Source organism: Hylaeus anthracinus, unplaced genomic scaffold (genome assembly GCF_026225885.1).
Source record: "Hylaeus anthracinus isolate JK02 unplaced genomic scaffold, UHH_iyHylAnth1.0_haploid 2, whole genome shotgun sequence".
Lineage (NCBI taxonomy): Eukaryota > Metazoa > Arthropoda > Insecta > Hymenoptera > Colletidae > Hylaeus > Hylaeus anthracinus.
Genome location: NW_026534838.1, coordinates 3145292 through 3165902, shown reverse-complemented (window position 1 = coordinate 3165902; position 20611 = coordinate 3145292). Strand labels below are relative to the sequence as shown.

Sequence of the window (20611 nt, the reverse complement as noted above, 5' to 3'; positions counted from 1 at the left end):
AAAAGATTCCCTAAGTGTCTACGTTTCGTATAGTCGCGACTCGAGGAGCCTCGAGTCGTCGTTTCAAATGTTTAACTTTCGTTTTGAAATTACTTCAATTCATTGAGTAGTCTTACTTAATTACGTCTCGCGCTTCGAGTAATATTTACAGACAGAAGTTTTCTGTACAGAAGATCCGACGGATGATTTTTTTTTTTTGCTGTATGTTCCTTCTGCTTTCTTTTTCTTTTCTCTGTTTTTTTTTTTTTTACAAAAATTACATTCATCGGTAGAAGATCGCAATTATTTATATTTGGCAACGATCCGGCTACGATAGTTCCAAGTTTTCATTTCGTTTTTTTCTTTTTTACAAGAACTACGAGTTCGACTGTCGTCGATATTTACAATCAATTCGGTTAACTATGAATGACATTTTTGCGTTAATGTGCACAATGAGAATGATTCGGTGTATGTACAAAAGAGATTCACGCAGTTCATGCATTATGCTATGATCACAGAGGAAACCAGAGCAATTTTTAAAACGCGACTTAACGATTAATTACGATCGATGATTATGCGTGTCAGCTTGGCGTACAGTGCAATTGTTTTATTAGCGCCATTCCGGTCTCGTGTATTTCGCATACAGCACACCAACCCCCCGATTTACATGGAAGATCATAGTTTTTTTTATATGAAAAACCGTCTAAATATAGGTTATTTCAACGCAAAGTAAAATAAGATACAAATACGAGACAAAATATCAGTCTATTTATGATATAATTACAATATTATATTATTACAATATTAACCCTTTGAGCTCGAGGCATTTTTCTATAGAATCAAATCCAGTCCATTTTTATAATAAATTTCTGTGAAACCAAAAACTCTACTTCGAAGAGAAACATCTACGAACGTTCATGACTCAATGTATTATTATTTCAATTAATAATTAGTTGTATTCTGATGTAAATGAATTTGAAATTGTACGTTCACAAAATCACTTTTAAATTACATATGTCGCCCCAGAGGCGCCACCCGAGCGCAAAGGGTTAATTTTGCCTTAACGTGAATATTTCTAGGTGTACAAATAAGGGGAAGTTAATTTTTGTAGGTTCAGTGTCAATGTTAACAAATAAACGGAACTAAAAGCAGCATAAATTGCACGATAAATTTGCAGTATGAATTTTCGAAATGCACAGTTTGCAAATCGTGTGAAAAATTCCGTGTAACTCGAGGCTTAGGTGTACTCCCGGTTTATCACTTATTAAAATTCCTCCGATAAACATTCTTTGCATAGAATTTCCGATAATTAAATTTATAGCCTCGGTTTCGTAATTAGAATTTATTATCGTCCCAGCGCGCATACACGAAACAAATTCCTCCAAACGTGTGAAACAGGCGCCGCAAGATCGTGCGATTTTACACAACTATCGTCACACGTGTTGAGGTTCGACATCGTCCGCAGCTTTGAGGACAATTAGCGCACAGTTTCTTTTTAATCGACGCCTCGCGATTCGCGTTCAGTCGTATTTACAAAATATCCAAAGGTAATTCTCTTAGGTTCCCTTCAAACCACTACGGGTTTCTTCGAGATTGGTTTCAAATTCGCGGACAACATGGCGGAATCTATGGAAGCTTTCTGCTACAAGGTGACGTCCGTTTGATTGACTGGTCCGTTCCCTATCCTAGCGTTGTTATTTATTTGTTTCGTTGTGGTGTTTTCCTTCGTCGTTGTCGTATTGTTCTCCTTCGAGTCTTTGCCAGCCACCACAGCACTCGAATCCTTGTCGTTGTTAGTGCAGGTCTGAGTCGAACGCGAAACAACCGTGGCGGGTGGTTTGCCATTTTTCTGATCCTTCACTTCCAACTCGTAATCTGAAAACGGAAATATTCAATTAGCGTAATTAGCAACCTGTCTAACTGAGCAAACTAAACAAAATTGAACTGAAAACTGTTTAGACTATTAACGTGAAACTTGTCGAGCCAGTCAGTTTGATCCAGGTACTTCAATTCAAACTTCTTTCTAAAGTCACTCTATTACTAACGATATTGTTATCTTAATTTTTAGAAAGAATTATTTTAATTCACAAATTAGTTGCTCCTCTAATACCAATGCTATACGATCAGTTTCATAAGTATTCGTACCTTCTATATTTATTAAAAAAATTTGTCTAATTTAACCCTTTGCGCTCGAGGCATTTTTCTATAGAATCATGTCCAGTCCATTTTTATAATAAATTTCTGTGAAACCAAAAACTCTACTTCGAAGAGAAACATCTACGAACGTTCATGACTCAATGTATTATTATTTCAATTAATAATTAGTTGTATTCTGATGCAAGTGAATTTGAAATTGTACGTTCACAAAATCACTTTTAAGGGTTAAATAAATGCTTCATGGTACGAAGAAGTTTCCCACAGGAGTGGTTGCGCCAATAGGCGCCAGTAGGACCTTGGAGGTACCCAAAGAGCATTTCATGGACGCCGCCTGTAGGTGGCAGTAGTATTGAAAGGGTTAAACGTGAAAGATGACGTTCAAGTGTCCACCGCGATAATCTCAAAAAACAAAATCCTCCCATTTCGAAAAATCATTGATCTAACCAATTGATCTAACCGACAGTCACTCACATTCGCTTTGCGTGGAGCAGTCGATGGTGTTGATGATGTGTTTCTTGACAGTTTTATTTTGATCGCATGTGGCCGCAGTGAGCGTTACAGGTGCGATCATGCTCGAGGCGTTTGTCGGCGTCACCGCAGAGCTTTTCGTTGTGTTGTATCTAGCTGGCATCATGCTCTGACGAACGTTCCTCTCGGGTCGAATCAGAATGATGTACAGCTGTCGAGACGAAAAACGAAAGGGAGTTTAAAAAATGTTTTCTCCGAGCAAGCTTTGTTTCAACGATCGCCGTAACGATTGTCGCGAATTACCTTGGGGCTGAAGAGGCAAGCTATGGTCACGGACGCGGAGAGACTTATGGTCACCGACATCGAGGTGATTCTTAGGGCGACGTTGTTCCCGGTACCAAAATATAATGGCACGAAGGCTAACCATATCACGCACGTGGTGTACATAGTGAAACCTAAATGGAAAACATGGAACTAGTTATGATGCAACTTTGAGTTTGCAACTCTCTGATCTGATCACAAGTTGACTGTGGTGACAGAGGAGAGGATTTTGGGCATTTGCAAGTCAAATGTTTCTACTTATTGTCTTGGTAACAAGGTTTGCCTTGAGATGGAAATCTACAGAGGCGGGGAAATTTTGGTGGAAGCGTGCAATTTATCTATGGTTGTAAGAGGCTCTTAACAGTAAAGGTCTATTTACACATATCCGTAACGTGTCAGTTCCGTATCGATAATGTCACGGAGCGGTGTCGGACGTGTGTGAACAGGCCCATTAAAAAACAACAGAAAAATATTTAAAATCACTGACACTGATGGAACGTTACGAACTGAATGGATACGGAACTGACACGTTACGGATATGTGTAAATAGACCTTAAACCTACCGACATTTATTTCTAAATATTTCTACCGTGATGAAACAAAGACTAGTTTTAACGGCACTTCTTCCAATTAAATGCAAAAATATTTTACTTTGAACTAAATTATGCATAAAACAATAGTGTGTAAGCGGACGGACAGTAGAGCAGTGCGTAGCGTAGCCGACTACTACGCTGAGAAACCTCCCCGGTTTTTCATGATTGGGTTAGGGCCGATTAACAAATATAAGGTGTAGAAAAGCCTATGGCGTAAAATAAAGTAACGGATAAATATGAGAAAGAATCAGATAAGTGCGATAGCTCGATGTACACATAGTAGTGCAATATAGGAGAAAGAGAGCCCTATGCACTTGATGAAAATAAAAACAAACAATTGTATGTAATTCATGTATAGCATACAAAAATTGTATAACAAAATTTGGAAACAGTCACTAAAATTGTAATGAAATTCAATGTTTCAACCATTGGTGGTACAGTGTACATTCTGTAAAGTATGTACAAATATTAGGTTGTCCCAAAAGTTTCTTTCGTTTTATTAATAATTAATACATACACAATATTTTATGTCTAATGTTAAATTATTCAATTGTATACGATTCATTTTGCTCCATTACTGTTACGACATCAACATCTAAGAAATTAGATTATTTATTTATATAAACACTACCACAAATAATAATTGAGTGCAAATTACAAAAGAAACTTTTGGGACAACATAATACAAAGCTACTGTAAAGGAACAGTAGCCCTTAGGGGCTGTAGCTATATTTAATTGTATAGCTAAGTATGAGTTTAGCGATCCCGAGGTACCCGAGCTATACTGGCTATACTTAACGAGCCTTACTTATCAGCCTCAAGCACTTCATACATAAACAAACTAAAGAATATCGTAATGGATGTAGAAAGAACTGAGGAGGGAATTACGAATGAAAAATGTGAAATATGAGTGAAAAATCTTTCCAAGATGTATTCTATAATGTACAAACATAAAGGTACTACAAAGGACATCGAAAGGACCGAGTAGGGAGAGAATATTGGAAACGCTGAAATTGGAAAAAAATTGCTTCCCACCAAGGCGCTCTCACCGATGTGTTTGCTTTCGTTGAAGGCTTCGGGGATCTTCCTCGTGAGGACCGCGTAAACGGTGCAAACAACGATCAGCATGATAGGATAGGCGAACGCTATCATGTAACTGGCGTCGACGTAACTGTTGCAAACAAGTAAATTGTCTTCCCTGGTCGGGTAGTGATGCATCGCCTTTGCCGGATCAATTATCATCCAAACTCCATTAATTAAGATTTGCACAGACACTAGACCCGAGCAAATGATCAGCTGGGACCGCGGGGATATGAATGACGGCCTCTTTGCGCTGTGTTTGCTCGCGTTGAAGATCCTTGATATTCGATTTGTCTTCGTTAATAGGGCTGCGTAGACAACGGTGAAGCAGAAACCCGCGGCGAATCTGTCGAACACAGAAGTGCCTCTTGTACACGTCCTACCGCTGCATAATCGATAAGTAAATGTGTGAACACATGACGATAACATTTGTCGATCTCATAAGAGAAGTTAATGGGAAGTTAATGGGAAGTTATGCTTCTATCTCGGGTTATACAGGGTGTTCAAGTGGAACGGTTAGATATCTCGCGAGGGGAAGGAGCTATCCAAATAATGTTCCTGTAAAAGTTATTCGGAATACAGGATTTATTGTCGTATAAAATCTCAAATCAGAGTTTTTCAGTAGCTTCCGATTATCGTCTACTAGGTGTGGGACGCTCAGAGAAAAGTATCGAGAATAAAACCTCCAATTAAAAATTTTATTACAATAAGTGGCTTTGTATAGGTTGATGAATTTGTTTAAGTAAATGTTGTATCTCAACATCTTTTAAATCTTCTCCTGCGTAGACTAGACAGCATCTTCACATAGACATGCATATACAGTCAGTCCCGTAAATATTCATACCCTCTTATTATATTCGTACCTTTATTAAAGGTATTTGTTTAAATTAAACGATAGGTTTGATGTTTCCGAATAAATTGTACATTATACAGGGTGTCCCAGAATTAGTATAAGAACAGGAAATGGAGGGTAGCTAAGACGATTTTGAACAACAATTTCCTTTGCAAAAATGTCGAGTGATGCTTCGTTTTTGAATTATTAACGAAAAACCACCGACTAATCACAGCGCCTGAGTACACTAATTCTGGGACACCCTGTATATGCACTAATGTAATGTTTGAAGTTTATCCATATACATATTTATAATGAAACATTTATTTGAAAACAAATCATTTCTGTATATATATTTACATATGTTTGTAATAATTATATATATTTACATATATACATTCTGGACACGTATTTATGTACATTATATATAATGAATCATTTATTTGGAAACGTCAAACCTATTATTTAATTTAGACAAATTTCTTCAATAGACGTAGAGGAAATATTCATGGACTGACTGTATTTCTCGAAATAATAATATCAAGACCAAGCAGACAAAAAAATCTGGTAAAACGAATTTTGAATTCTTTAAAAACGCAGGCATTGTGTGTATATATTCTCCCGTTTCTTTCAGAATTAAATAGGTTAATTAAACACAGCTCGATGCCCAGACGTTTAAGATAGCGGAGGCAGGTGCAACTTTACTAATAGATTCGCCGCTCCGCTTTATATTCTTCTTCTGATTCCCGGTAATCGAATCTCGTGTAATTCACTTTCTGATGGAATTTCGCCTCCCCAGCTTCATCAGCTTTGCCTCGATCGATCATGTATTGCGTTACCCAGTTAATATCCCCAACGACGGGGGCCGATTCGTTTCGCCGAAAATTGGATCACCTCGGGGCCACAGAACTTTCTCCGCGAAGAAGAATGGGCCGAGGGGTGGGCCTGTGTTGCATACCTTTAACCTCTTACCTTTGGATACCGCAAACGATGTCCGTGGGCTTCATCACCAGAGCGAACGTAACTAGATAACAGAGCAGGATCCCCGATAGCAGAACGTAGGACAGCTCGCGACCCGATGCACGGACCACCGGTGTGTCGTTGTGCTTCAGGAACACTCCGCACACGAAGGACGTTATCTGGACAAATCGCGAAATATTTCTCGTGTCAATTATCCCAAAATTTCCAGCAGGAAGCATCGGGAAGAATTATGAGTATTGGTTGTTTTGATAATTGTTTGGAATTGGGTAACTTGGTATAACAATTCGATGGAATGCTTTTAGGAACGTTTGTAAGTAGTATTTGTGGAATGAATAGGATTATGATTTCCATAAGTATTCGTACCCTCAATATTTACTGAAGTAATTTTTCTAATTTAAATAAATAATTCATTTCTGATTTCAATCGACGCTTCATTCTAATTTAAATGAATGTTTCCAAATCAATTTGTAGTTGTACATATATATTAGGTTGTCCCAAAAGTTTCTTTCGTGAGTTGCATTCAATTATTTTCTGTGGCAGTGATTATATAAATAGACAATCTAATTTCTTAGACATTGATGCTGTAACAGTAATGAAGCGAAATGAATCGTACACAATTCAGTAATGTAACATTAAAACATAAAATATTGTGTATATATTAATTATTAATAAAACGAAAGAAACTTTCGGGACAATCTAATATATTTATTTTAATTTGTTTGGAATTGGACAATTTATTTGGAAACATGAATCCTATCGTTTAAATTAGACAAATTTCTTTGAAGTACAGGGTACGAATACTTATCCTGTTTTTTGAAATTCAGTTCTTGGCGAAATTAAATTCTACGTGAATAAACACTGAGATAATTACTCTGCAGCAGCGCCAGCAGGTTCTTTTAACTGTGTTTACTTCTCTTCTGAGAAGACGGAATTATTAACTACCCTCCAGTGTAATTTATAGACGCTATGAATTTAATCAACGTGTGTAGTACAAGTTTAGAATTAATACGTCACCTTGATAGGGAGACTAATATGATTTATAGTAATAAACTCTAAAGAAGTACTTGGTTATTCTTGTTAGCATGTTGTGTTGTTGTTATAACTGAATCAGTGGATAAAGGCAGCCTTGCAACATTTTATGATCAATTTTTAAAAACTGACCTCCCTTATAAGGCTGAGTGTACAAGACGCCTGGAATAAAGAATGGAAATCCACCCCTCGCTTCTGCTAACGATGAAAAATGACTGCTATGAAGTGTTCTTTCTAAATAATCTCTCGAGACAAAAATAAGTCGTATTTTTAAGAGTCATAGCACCCAAGACAAGAGAAAATGTTTTCGAAAATTTAAAGGGAGCGGCTACGTGGCAAAATAAATGAGTTATTCCAGCAGTTTCTGTGTGTGAACGCATTACTCGCAAGAGGGTGGCTACTATTCTTTTACTAAATTCTATTCTGTCGTATTCAAAGCGTAGAATTTCTTCTGTTCACCGTCCGTCTTCTAAGTAAAATTTTTCGCTATGATCGTGTTATTTTCAAGAGTCGAAGACACCCAAGATAAGAGAAAATGTTTTCGAAAATTTAAAGGGAGCCGTGGCAAAATAAACGAGTTACGTTCAGGTACGTTGAATTATTTACCAGCATCCCCGTGGCAGAAAAGGACATTGCTCCGATTGCCCAACCGCTTTCGGGCCGCAGGAATTCCTGTGGGATGTCACGACAAGTAGAATGCGTCTCGTCTGGCACGGTACCTTGACGACATTGAATACATTGCGTCTCATCCTTCGGATGTCGTATCTGTTTGACAAACATTCACATTTCACGTGAAATTAATTCCATTTATCATATTGCATCGTTCCTTTCAACGGCTACTTATAGAGACATTTGCACCGAAAATTTTCCAGACATTTTCAGAAAGCGGAAAATGGAGAAAGAATGAAAATTCAGGGCTTGGCAGAAAGTATGAGAATCGAGGAAACTTAAAATCAAGCAAATGTGTCCTCTTTCCCTCCTCGAGAGGAAGCGTGCGAGATGGAATACATTAAGTAACAAAAAAAAAAGAAACTGTTTTCGAGATGGATTCGTCGACAGGTGAGAAATATGTAGAGCAAGGATTGTCCCGTATGCGGTACCAGCACCGAAAGGAGGCACGAACCTGATATTGGGTGCAGTTGAAGCAGTGCCAACAGCATCTCTCACCCTCCACGTACTTCTTTGCCTGGCCGACTTCGCAGGGCAGAGCGCACACGCTGTCGGGGGGCTGAGGATGTCCGAGTTTAAATTGGATTTCTGCAAGGAATATTCGAGTGGGTAGCAAACAGAGGCAACTTTCAATTTAAAACGCGAAGAAGGAGAGTAAGGTTGGATAAGATGGCCGTTCGTGGCGCTTACCGGACATGTTCAGCCTTAGTTCACCCTCGAGGTATTTACCAACGCGGACCCACTTGTACTTGCCGGGCTCGGTTTGCTTGAAATGGATGATGTTGTATCTGGCCGGCCCGTCTCCGTTTTTGTCGAATTTGAATTTATCACCGCTCAGACCTTAAATATTGTCCCACAGGAATTGAATTTGTAGACATGCAGTCAGTCCCGTAATTATTCGTACCCTCTATGTTTATTGAAGAAAGTTGTATAATTTAATAGAATGCTTCATGTTTCCAAATAAATTTGTAATCGTAAATATGTACACGTGCGAAGTTTATTCATTTATAATATTCATTTATAATAGAAAATCGATTTGGAAACATGATGGCTATAATTTAATTTTACAAATTTCTTCGATGGATGTAGTGGGTATGAATACTTATGGGACTGACTATACAGGGGTTCCAGAATCAGTGCAAGAAAAATGGGAGGCAGCTGAGACGATTCTGAACCACAATTTCCTTTGCAGAAATGTTGAATGGTCTCTCGTTTTTGAATTATTAACCAAAAACCACGGACCAATCACAGCGTTCAAGTAGCTGGCGCTTTACCGCGAGAGCATAGACTCGACCCAGGATTGGCTGGCTACGTGATTGGTCGGTGGTTTTTCGTTAATAATTCAAAAACGAAGCATCATCCAACATTTTTGCAACGGAACTTCTGGTTCAGAATCGTCCTAGCAACCTTCTATTTCTAGTTCTTACACTAATTCTGGGGCACCCTGTATATCAGGGAGTTCATCATCGTCGAATTTGGATCTATGTAAATTAGTAAAAGTGGTGTTCGAAAAACGATCCAGTGATATTAACATAAATTAGAATGATACTAAAAAGAGCTGCTTGTATTTAATTTCGAAAGTGAAGCTCGTTGGTCTTTCGAGGAACAAAAACGACGTTTCTCGTGGTTTTCCTGAGCGATTCTGTCCTCGTCGCTCTTTTCAGTTGAAAATCATGCCCTTTAAGAGACGACCAGACTCAGCAGGGATTCGCTATCTAATAGCTGAGCGATAATCAAAGTTTGAACAGCTCCCGTGGAGACAGTTTTCAGCTGGGAGACACATCTGTGGCAGGACTCCTAGGGGAGCATTACTGATGAGTTCTCGGGAGGATCTAAGACGAAAGTGGTTGTTGTTTGGAAAAATCAACGAACTTCCTTTCCACTTGTTCGGATTTTTCAATATTTCACTGTGATAAACACAAGTTCAATGAAATGTACATGTACAATTGCATATACGTATGAATATTTATAATATTTATATTAGAAATGTGTATTTTGTTTACAGACAGTCTTACTAGTATCGATTTGATCTACAACTAATTTGCACAGTAGCAGATGTCCACTACCACATGCACTCCTTAGCTGCTAAAATAAAAATGATTAGAAATGTGTGTGTACAATTGCATATACATATGAATATTTCTAATACTTATATTAGAAATGTGTATTTTGTTTACAGACAGTCTCACTAGTATCGATTTGATCTACAACTAATTTTCACAGTAGCAAATGTCCACTACCACATGCACTCCTTAGCCACTAAAATAATAATTATTAGACTGTGGATGTTCATGCATTTATGGCAATTGAAAATACGGGAATATATACAATCAGTCCCACAAGTATTCGTACCTCTTATGTCTGTTGGAAAAATTTGTCTAAATTATATAATAGCTCTGTTGTCTCTAAATAAGTGTTTCATTACGAATATGTACGTAAATAAACTTTACACTTGTATATATATTTATAACGAAACATTTATTTGGAGATATCAAAGCTATTATTTAATTTAGAAGGTACGAATGTTTATGGGACTGATTGTATGAGGATGTGCACTTTAACGCGAAGAATAAAATACATGTTAGGCTGTTTAGAAAATAAAAGACACTTCAATATAATTTTCATGTCTATATTTACACCTATGGAAGCATGAATTTAAATAAATATCCACGGTCTAATAATTATACTCTAATCTTATTATTTTGCAGCATACTTGAACTGAGGCTCTACAGAAACCCTCATCGTAATTCGTTTTATGCGATTGCTTTTCTTTTACTATACTGGGTGTCCAACGCAACTCGAATAGGATGTACCTCCTAAACGGTTGGGAATAGACAAAAATGTTAGAAGTGAAAGTTAAATGGTTTCGGATGGTGCATATATATTTTTAACGACACAGATCGATGCAGTTTCTTGTGCTCTACAATAAAGTATTAAGATACTTATGCCCTACACTTGTTCGTTAAGAAGTTATCGATGGCAAAAGTAATCCGAACTATTTCTGTACCTCAGCAAGTAATAATCACTCAATAACTTCCTAACGAACAAGTTTAGGACACAAGTATGTTAATACTTTTTTATAGAGCACAAGAAACTACATCCATCTATGTTGTCAAAAATATAGGTTTCCGTTTAAAAAAAAGTGCAGTTAAATTTTTCTGATGCACCGATGCACAAAACTGCATAAAATTAGTTCCACGTTATGCACCATCCGAAACCATTTAACTTTCACTTACAACATTGTTTTCTATCCCTAACCGTTTAGAAGGTACAGCCTGTTCCAGTTACGTGGGACACCCTGTATACGGACGTGGCCGAGCGTCACGCGTCAACTTGCATTTGGGAAAACATGCAGGCACGTTCGAACGTTAAAACGGAATATTTAAAGAGTGCGCTGGATATCTATTACTATTCACTACTTCCATTTTCCGTGCCGCAGAATAGTCGCATACATTAGGCGAAGTTTCAAAGGACGTTCGATGCGCACGACATTCGTAAAAAAAGATATTCTTCCAGCTCACCTTCGAACTCTACCTCTCTGAGATATTGTAGAAGCTCCGTGCCGTTGGTCGGGTTCATATGACCACAATTCTTCGGATGCTCGCGACAAAGGCGTTTGTGGATATCTCTGAGCGGGGAGAGAAAAGAAAATCGTTATATCAAGGAATATTTGGCACGTTCCAGCCTATTGTTGAGCTCTGTTTGAACCGAAGTCGGTTTTATTTACACTGTATATATGCATCGACGCATAGTATATTTCTGAAGACTTTTGAGACGGAAGCAGAAGGGGTAAATAAAGTGGCGAAGTCAGAAACAGTCGGGTCGCTCTTTTACTGTATCGTGAATAGAACAGCAAAAATGGAAATTGTTTTCTGGAGTTGGCAGTGACAGGGTCGAATATAAATCTCGATAAGTAACGCAGAACTTTCTTTTCTCTCTTTAATGTTTGACAGGTTCAATTATAACATTGTTCGTTATTCCGAGGGCCAGATGATACACAGCAATATTAATATTTTTAATTTTAATGGGGAAAAATATTTATCGACGATGTAAATTCTGACGAATGAGCAAAGTTTAATGAACGCTTCGATTAGTTTTGGTTTTCATTGCAGTGCATATTATTTATTAAATTCTGGTTTGTTACCGAAAAGCATAGGCAAACGCCATAACTGCGTCGGAGACGAACTGCAGTTGGTCTTCGACTGCAGTGTTCTGTGCAGTCAAGCGCTCTTTCGTTGTACATGGTTTCGTGTATCGTTTGTTGTACGGAGTTAGAGATGCGTTTGGATATCGACACTGGAAGTGATCCTCCCAAAATTCTGAAACCATTTAATATTTATTTGAGGTGGTAGTATTTATTTATTTAGTATTGGACACAGTGGAATTAATTTTACGTGGATTCTCTGTTAATAATGTTAATTGATCGTATTCATTTCATTTTATTTTATCTTCAATTATTATATTCATAGTAATATAATAATATACTGAATTGTTAAAATTGTAATGAATCCAAAAATATTCTGATTATTAAATAACGATTGAATGTAATTTTATAATAATTGGTTTGGCATAAATAGGATTATGTGATCCAATTAAAATAAATACATTACTGCCATGAATTATTCATCTATTTAATTTGTACGTACACCCCCGCTCAGAATTATGTGGACACTTCCTTAATTGAAATAAATATCTAGTAAAAGTTGCGAATCTATTAATATCAATTATATCATTTATATTTCCATATGTTTATGCTGCATCAGCGAATACATTTTATTAATAGTTTTCTTTTTAATATCACTTTAGTAATGATAAAAAAACTATAGAGATAACTAGATAATGTTAAAATGTCTTTTACCAAACTTGGATACTATTAATTTCTTCATGGTATCCGAAGAAATATTATCTCATTAATTTTCTAATACTTTGCCATAAATGTTTTTGATATATCGAACATTTCTGAACTTTTCTATCTAAACGATCATCCCATAGTTCCACTATAAAATTGAATATGGCACTCAAAATATTTAATATTACTAAATGTTAAATACACATCCAATATAGAATTTACCAACAAAAGTTGTACAGTAATAATTTACAGTGTATATTAATTATTTATTCATTGAAGGTGTCCACGTATTTATGAACGAGAGTGTACGTGGATCAAACTCATTTTATAATCGAAGATATTTCAGGTTTCATTAAAATTTTAATTTTCCATAATATTATCACACCGTACCGTCGAATTTATCCACTCTGTTCAATGCTTAAAATTTTCCACATCTTTATCGAGGATTTTGTACACAGTTTTTTCGATCGATTGGCTATTCAATCTAATTGCCTCCCCCTCCCCCGAGATCGTAGCAGTGGTTTCTCGAGTTGGAACTGTCGAAAGTTTAATGAAGCTCGCGTGTTCCTGTCATTCGCTTACCAACAAACCACGGGTTCCTTCGGTTGTTCTCGACGGTCAGATTCAAGAAGTACTCTTTGAAGCCCTTGATAGGATTGGCTTGGGGCTGAACCGATAAAGTACCCTCGACTTCCGGTTCGTTACCATTGCTGACTAACCCTCTGGCACTCCATCCGTCGCTGCCGATCCAGGAGAACGCACCGGTTGCATTGCAACGTCTCACTGCTCTCATAAGTTCCGCAACTTCTTGATCCGAGGCGTATATGATGCACCCTGCGGGATATTAACGCCGGCTATTAATCCTCTGCGATCCATAGACGAGTAATATTTGCCATTAGAAGTTGTTCAAGCTCAACTTTGGTGAATCTTTGGAGGTGAAGCATTGGTAGGAGTATACCACGATTAGGTTTTTCAGATATTTATGTTAAATATATGGGGAATTCGGTACATTCTACTGGACGGCTCCAGTGGCGAATCAGAGGCAATTTTATTTGTGGTGATTTTTATTGAATCTCGAAGCGTTAGTATTCTACAATTAGTTTTTTTGAGCTTTCTACGTTACATTTATAGTGAATCCACTAGGTTCTACGCGACGACTCCAGTGGCGACTGAGAGGCAATTTTTTTTGTAGCGATTTTTATTGAATTTCGAAGCGTCGACCTAACGATTACAATGGTGGTCGTGTTGACCTTTAACTTCTCTATTGACTATTTAATTTCTCACCCACCTCTAGGGGTCAAAAATTGAAATGGTCCAAACAGTATTTTTTTTGCACCGATCTCGGTGAGCACGTCACTTCCAAATTTTGTTTGTACGTGAAGGAACATCATAGCACCGAAATCTACTGTCTGAGTAAGTTTGGGCTAGTTTTTGGTGGAGACGATAATATTAAATAACGGTAATGTACATACTGTTTGTACGGAAATACTGTCTGAGTAAGTTTGGGGAAGTTTTTCGTAGGGACGGCAATATTAAATAACATTAATGTACATACTGTCTGAGTAGGTTTGGTGTAGTCTTTTGAGGGGGTAGCAATATTGAATACCGTTAACGTACATACTGTCTGAGTAGGTTTGGGGGTAGATTTTGGTGGGAGCTGCAATATTGAATAGTATTAATGAACCTATTGTTTACACGGAAATATTGTCTGAGTAGTTTTTAGTGAGTAGTAGTGAGTAATTTTTAGTGTGTGCGGCAATATTGGTCCACGAATTATTTTTAGATCTCTTTGAATCCTGTCTCAAAGAATCGTCTATCTAAACATCCCGCATGTACAACATTAATGTAGATACTGTCTGAGTAGGTTTAGGGTAATTTTCCGTGAGTGCGTCCGTATTAAATAACATTAATGAACCTATTGTTTACACAAAAATACTGTTTGAGTAGGTTTGGGGTAATTTTCCGTGAGTGCGTCCGTATTAAATAACATTAATGTAGATACTGTCTGAGTAGGTTTAGGGTAGTTTTTCGTGGGGACGGCAATATTAAATAACATTAATGTACATACTGTCTGAGTATGTTTGGGGTAGTTTTTGGCAGGAGCGGCAATATTGGTCCACGAATTATTTTCAAGTCTCTTTGAATTCTGTCTTAAAGAATTGTCTATCTAAACATCCCGCATGATCAGGAAAAATTCCCAAAGTTCAGCATTTTTCTGTTTGACGAACGTGTACCTAATGATAAATTGGAAACGGCGTCGGCGACGATCGCCGAAATGACGTAGTTGGTCTGAAATGTAACGTGAACCCAACGACGTGATTTCAACGCGATTCTTAACGCTATCCTTCCTTTCACTTCGATTCGCTTTGCGAGTAGCACGAATCCTTCCTGAAAGCAATCATCACCGGAAGCGTGGACGTAACGAACGGTGAACTTTAATGGCGTCGGGAATCGAAAACGACAGGAAGATTGGAAACTGGCGTGTTTATGTGCGGTGCAATGCCAGATCGGCGGAGTTATTCGCGGTCGGTTGAATGGGATGTAACCGTAAAAGTTTTGATAGAAGGCTTCGAGAGCCGCGTACATGTGTGTAGCGAGCTGAAAAACTATGAAATATAGTCTGTCGCAAAAAGGGGTGGCGGTAAAACGAATCGGCGACAAAAGATCAGAGGGACTTGCGCGTAAGCTTGTTCCGCGGGCCGCTTGTGATCACTCGAAAATTCTGGTATTTTTCATTATTTTTATTTTGGACACGGCGCAATTTTTTCTACTGATTACGCGATTCGGCATTTCTCGCGTCGCTGGACGAAGATTCATACGGATTTATACGGATGTTTTCTGATGTTTTGGAGAGTAATGTTTAATGTAGGGGCTTGAATTATTTACGTCATTTATTTGGTTTTGAGTATTTCGAATCGTCTTTGGAATGAATAAGAGACCAGTATAAAATTATATATAGTATAATTAATGTTAACAAAGCTTAATATTTAATATCAATATTTAATATTTAATTCTTTATTCTAATTCTAGAATATCATATTAGGTTGTCCAGAAAGTTCGAGTTAATTTCATCTATTTAATTTACACATACAGTCAGTGTAACAGGTATTCATATAGGAACCAATTCAAAATAAAACTTGATATATTTATTTTATTAATAAATTGTAGGGGAAGAAATAATTAACCAACGTCCTACGTACTTTTAGAACAGAATTTGCGTAAACTAACGTTTGTTATTTTTAATGTTAACCTCTTATTTCTTTTCTCATTTATTTTATTTTAAACTTAAAACTACTCATTTTATAATCGAAGATATTCCAGGGTTCGTTAAAATTTTAATTTTCCATATTATTACACTGTACTGTCGAATTTATTCATTTTCTTCAAAATTTTGAAAATCAGAAAAATGCAAAGGTACATTTGAATTTTAATACATATTTATTGAATTGCATAGGTGCCATTTTGTGTACATGTTATTTGTTTTCAACTATACCGATATATTCAGACCTGCACCATCTACCAAAAAAATCGGCATGGACTTTCCAGACAACCCAATAATACTCTGTTTTACTATATCATTTGGTATTTCAATATTATTTCTAAAAAGTTTACACCCATTTATTGACCAACTTAACCAAACTTCTAGTTTTGGTTTTCATTAAACCTTGGGCTTTTTTTTAGATTCTGTTTACAAAGTGAAGCATTATTTTAGAAGAAGAAAATAATAAAAATGACGAGTTAAGGTAGTAAATAAGAACAAGTATTACATACGCCTCGTTGGCAATGATTATTGACTGATACATCTTGCTATAGGATTATTCGTATGCACTAAATCTTTAATATCTGTTGAAATACGCGTACCTAAGGGATTTCGAAATACTGTCATATAAATTGTTCAGCTCTTGCAGCGAATACAGACACGTTCATCTGGTTTTAACCTACATTTCGTATTAATAAAGTTCCACTCGACGTTATGAGTTGTGATTTGCAATACCCCTGAAAAACGAAGAATCCAAGTGACTTATGAAAAATTCTATGCCATTTGCTAAAATGTTTTAATAAAAAGTTTCTGTTCCGGCAAATCAATAATAAGCTTCTCTTGGTCCTCATCGGAATACGAGTAAAATTCTCATCTAGACAAACAATTTCGAGCACTAAATAAAATGCGAACAATTTGTTATCCCTCACTCGTTCGACTAAATTGCAATCAAACTACGTTTCACTTTGAATGAATACTAGCATCGTGTTCAACAAATGAAAAATTGGACGAGGCTCTGATTTTGCGAAAATTGCAAGAATTTTTTATTGGCGCTGATGTGAAATGAGTACTTCACCGGCGAGCCGGTCTAACGTCCAGAAATAACCTTTTCAAAATAAATCTGGAAATCGATCCTCGCGTATAAAACTTTATAGGAATTCCAGAAGGTATATTTTACACGAATGGCACTCAATTGTGAGAAATCTCCAACGACCACCGGGAAATTTCTAGAGGTGTACGAACCTTTACGATAGTTCGTTGTTGGAGGTAGTTAAAGAAAATAGCAGAGTAGTAACATTACGTAGGAGCAACGGTGGAAACCAATGGGGGCTAGAGGAAACTATATAGTTTGAGGGTGGCGGAGGATTCAATGATCTCTGAGAGCCTCTCGGCGAACGCCGTTCCCCACGTTTACATTCCTGAATCCTAACTAGTATTCTCCTTTATTGTTTCTTTAATCCCAGATTTGTATGCATGGAGGTTGGAAACTTTATAGATTCTAGAATCCTTTTCATTTCGGAGTGCAGTAGTACATGAAAAAGTTTTCTCAACTATCCTGTTTTTTTTTTTTATTGTTACATCAAGTTATTCCTAAGAGTCGTTCAAGTGGTTTCGTATTATATTTTCGAGACCTTTTTGTATTATTTTTATTGTCAGCATCTACGATAGTTTCGTTTACAAAGCTCGAGCATTCGATTATTTTTACAAATATATTTTATTTTTGCAAGCATTTATTTCATTTAGAGTAACCGGTGACATTCTGTTTCACAGAAAAGTCTCGAAGTATACGTTGAAATGTACGTTACCGCCATTTGTAGAAAACTGAAAGAACCTAATGCATATTCACAAATACGAAAATACAGACGGAGGTAATATTTCGTTTCGGAATTCTAAATATGTGATCGTACATCCGCCAGCGCAGGGATGGGCAGAATCTTATTAAAAACTCTGTGCAGCAATTTATTTGCAAGTTATATTCCATCGGAATTACCCAGATAAGCTTTTATTACTTTCCACGTGAAACATAAATTCGTTGTATAATTCCAACTCTAATTTTCGTTTCGCGAATAATGGATTAAAAGTTGCTTATCTTTTGCTAATCTTTCGAAATTTTTTTTCTCCCATCGCCGCCACAGCGATAACGAAATTGTCGTCCTGCGTCGAGCGCTAAAATATTCATGTACTGTAACACACAATGTCATAATTCACCTCTGTCATTTTCTTGCCCGCTTGTCACATTTTTTGCTTCTGATTAGAATGTACATTATCGCTTCCTAAAGAAGTTTCCTCTCCATGATTGAATACCTCCGCTCCGCTAGTGTTAGTTTCTTGCGAATCCAGGGGTGGAAACAAAACGATGAAGTTTCCAGGCTTCGGGGTTTATCTGACAAACCGTCAGACGAAATGACTTTCCTCTACTCTGATAATGCGACTGGAGAAGTCAGGATGAAGATCTTAAAATTGTAAGACTTTTGTCATTCCCGAAACGCGCAGCGGGAATATCTAGTTCCCCGTATGACTAATTAAAGGCTAAATTAAACGTTCGTGAGGAATTCAGCGACTTCTAAGATGTGAATTATATTATACTAGAAGATATATTATAGTTTCTCATTTGTGGGAGTGATAATTCTTGGTATAAAACGTTCTCCTTTGTACCCAAGACATGTTTTTCGTCTTCTATTCTTGTTAAATGTTAGAGTTTATCTGTTTTTTTTTCCTTTTAAAAGACACGGTGGATTCTGTGACTTGTATCCAAATTTACATTTAACATCTCGCTCTCAGAATTAATTTACTTAATCCTCCAAATGAATTACATATGTGGATGACGTGATTCGATCTCTATAATTCACCTAGTCGAGTAATACTAATTCTTATTAATGGTTTAAATGCGATAGTTTCGAGAGAAAGAATTCAAATAGTATACGTCGTTTATAGTCAGCCCTGTAGTTCTTCTGGGACAATTGAAAAGAAATGACACAGGTAGCCTGGTTTAAATGTTCCACCCTGTATAACACACTTACTCATTTATGACACAAGTACTTACAAATCTTAATCTCCATAACTTATCTAATCGAGTAATAATAATCCTAACCAATGGTTTAAATGCGATAGTTTCGAGAGAAAGAATTCAAGTAGTGTACGTCGTTTATAGTCAGCCCTGTAGTCCACTGCACTTTTCAAAAACTCTTAAATTTAATTGTCAAAGCACTTGGTATAGTCACAACTTTTTCGAACAATAAACATTAACACCATTAAGGGACAAAATTTTGTTTGGCCATTGAATGATGAATAATTTATTTCAGAGGCCTGATTTATTCCAAAGAAATTTATTTCTATTCTCAACTTTTTGTTTCATGTAGCTAATCGATTTGTGCAACGAATGGGTCGTATGTGGACGACGTGACAGTATATATATGTTATAGGTAACTTCTATCTGGAATTCGTTCGCACGTACGTTTCACCCTGTACACTTTTGTTTTGCATTTTCCCTGGCTATATTTTCCCTCCGCGCAGGAATTTACCACGAACACCCAGTTCCGATCGACCGTCGTCCTTGGCTACCGCAATTTGTCATGTAAATGCACTGACACGTTGGATTTATATGCGAAAATTTGGCGACTCCGAAAATCTCTCCTAAGAGATCCTATTTCGTTGAAAAATGTGCCCATCATCGAGACCGTCATTCGAGGTCCCCCGAAACGATTTATCCAACGACGTGTAATGACCGTTTCGATATGCACCCAATGTTTTTCACGCGTTCCGGACAACTGTCTATTAAATAGGGGCTATGGACTGCCGATGGATCAGTGTCATCCCCAATTTCGCCTGTACAGCCCCCTAGCACGCATAGCTTTTTAAAAAATACACCTTTCAACCTGCAGTTGTCGGATACATACTGCTATCAATTATTCAACCGACCCTCCAACAGATTATAGTTCCGTTGCCACGCTGGAACGAATTCTACGAACTGGAACGAGTCATAACTTTTTACAATTTTTACGTGTAATTGCAATTTTCGTTTCTGCCAGTTTCTCGTTTACGATTCTGGTAACTGGTAGTCGTTTGTAATGTTTTTTAACTTTCACAACCGTCAGTTATATGATTCTACTAACTCTAGGCTGTTCGGACACAATTTTTAGGAACATCATAGCACCAGGCACGAAATCTACTGTCTGAGAAACTTTAGGGTTTTAGTGGTTTTGGTTTTGGTACGGCGCCAATATCGAATACCGTTAATGTACATACTGTCTACACGGAAATACTGTCTGAGTAGGTTTTGGATCATTTTTGGTGGGGCACTAATATTGAATACTGTTAATGTACTTACTGTCTACACGGAAATACTGCCTGAGTAGGTTTAGAATACTTTTTGGCGAGACACCAATATTGAATAC

General features: G+C 37.1%; 1 protein-coding gene across 2 annotated transcripts in view; it reads right to left on the bottom strand.

Moving 5' to 3' along the window:
- Positions 1-1058: 1058 nt before the first annotated feature.
- The window catches only part of LOC128892838 (metabotropic glutamate receptor 2-like), a 234559-nt gene continuing 215006 nt past the window's right edge, over positions 1059-20611 (bottom strand). For both annotated transcript variants that reach the window (XM_054153401.1, XM_054153403.1), the window contains 11 exons: positions 13541-13792; positions 12254-12428; positions 11631-11737; positions 8800-8949; positions 8564-8697; positions 8047-8205; positions 6403-6569; positions 4568-4944; positions 2908-3059; positions 2608-2815; positions 1059-1854 (listed from right to left, as the gene is read on the bottom strand). In XM_054153401.1, the coding sequence (XP_054009376.1) occupies positions 1622-1854; positions 2608-2815; positions 2908-3059; positions 4568-4944; positions 6403-6569; positions 8047-8205; positions 8564-8697; positions 8800-8949; positions 11631-11737; positions 12254-12428; positions 13541-13792 (2114 nt within the window). In that variant the 3' untranslated portion in view covers positions 1059-1621. The remainder of the gene's footprint in view (positions 1855-2607; positions 2816-2907; positions 3060-4567; positions 4945-6402; positions 6570-8046; positions 8206-8563; positions 8698-8799; positions 8950-11630; positions 11738-12253; positions 12429-13540; positions 13793-20611) is intronic.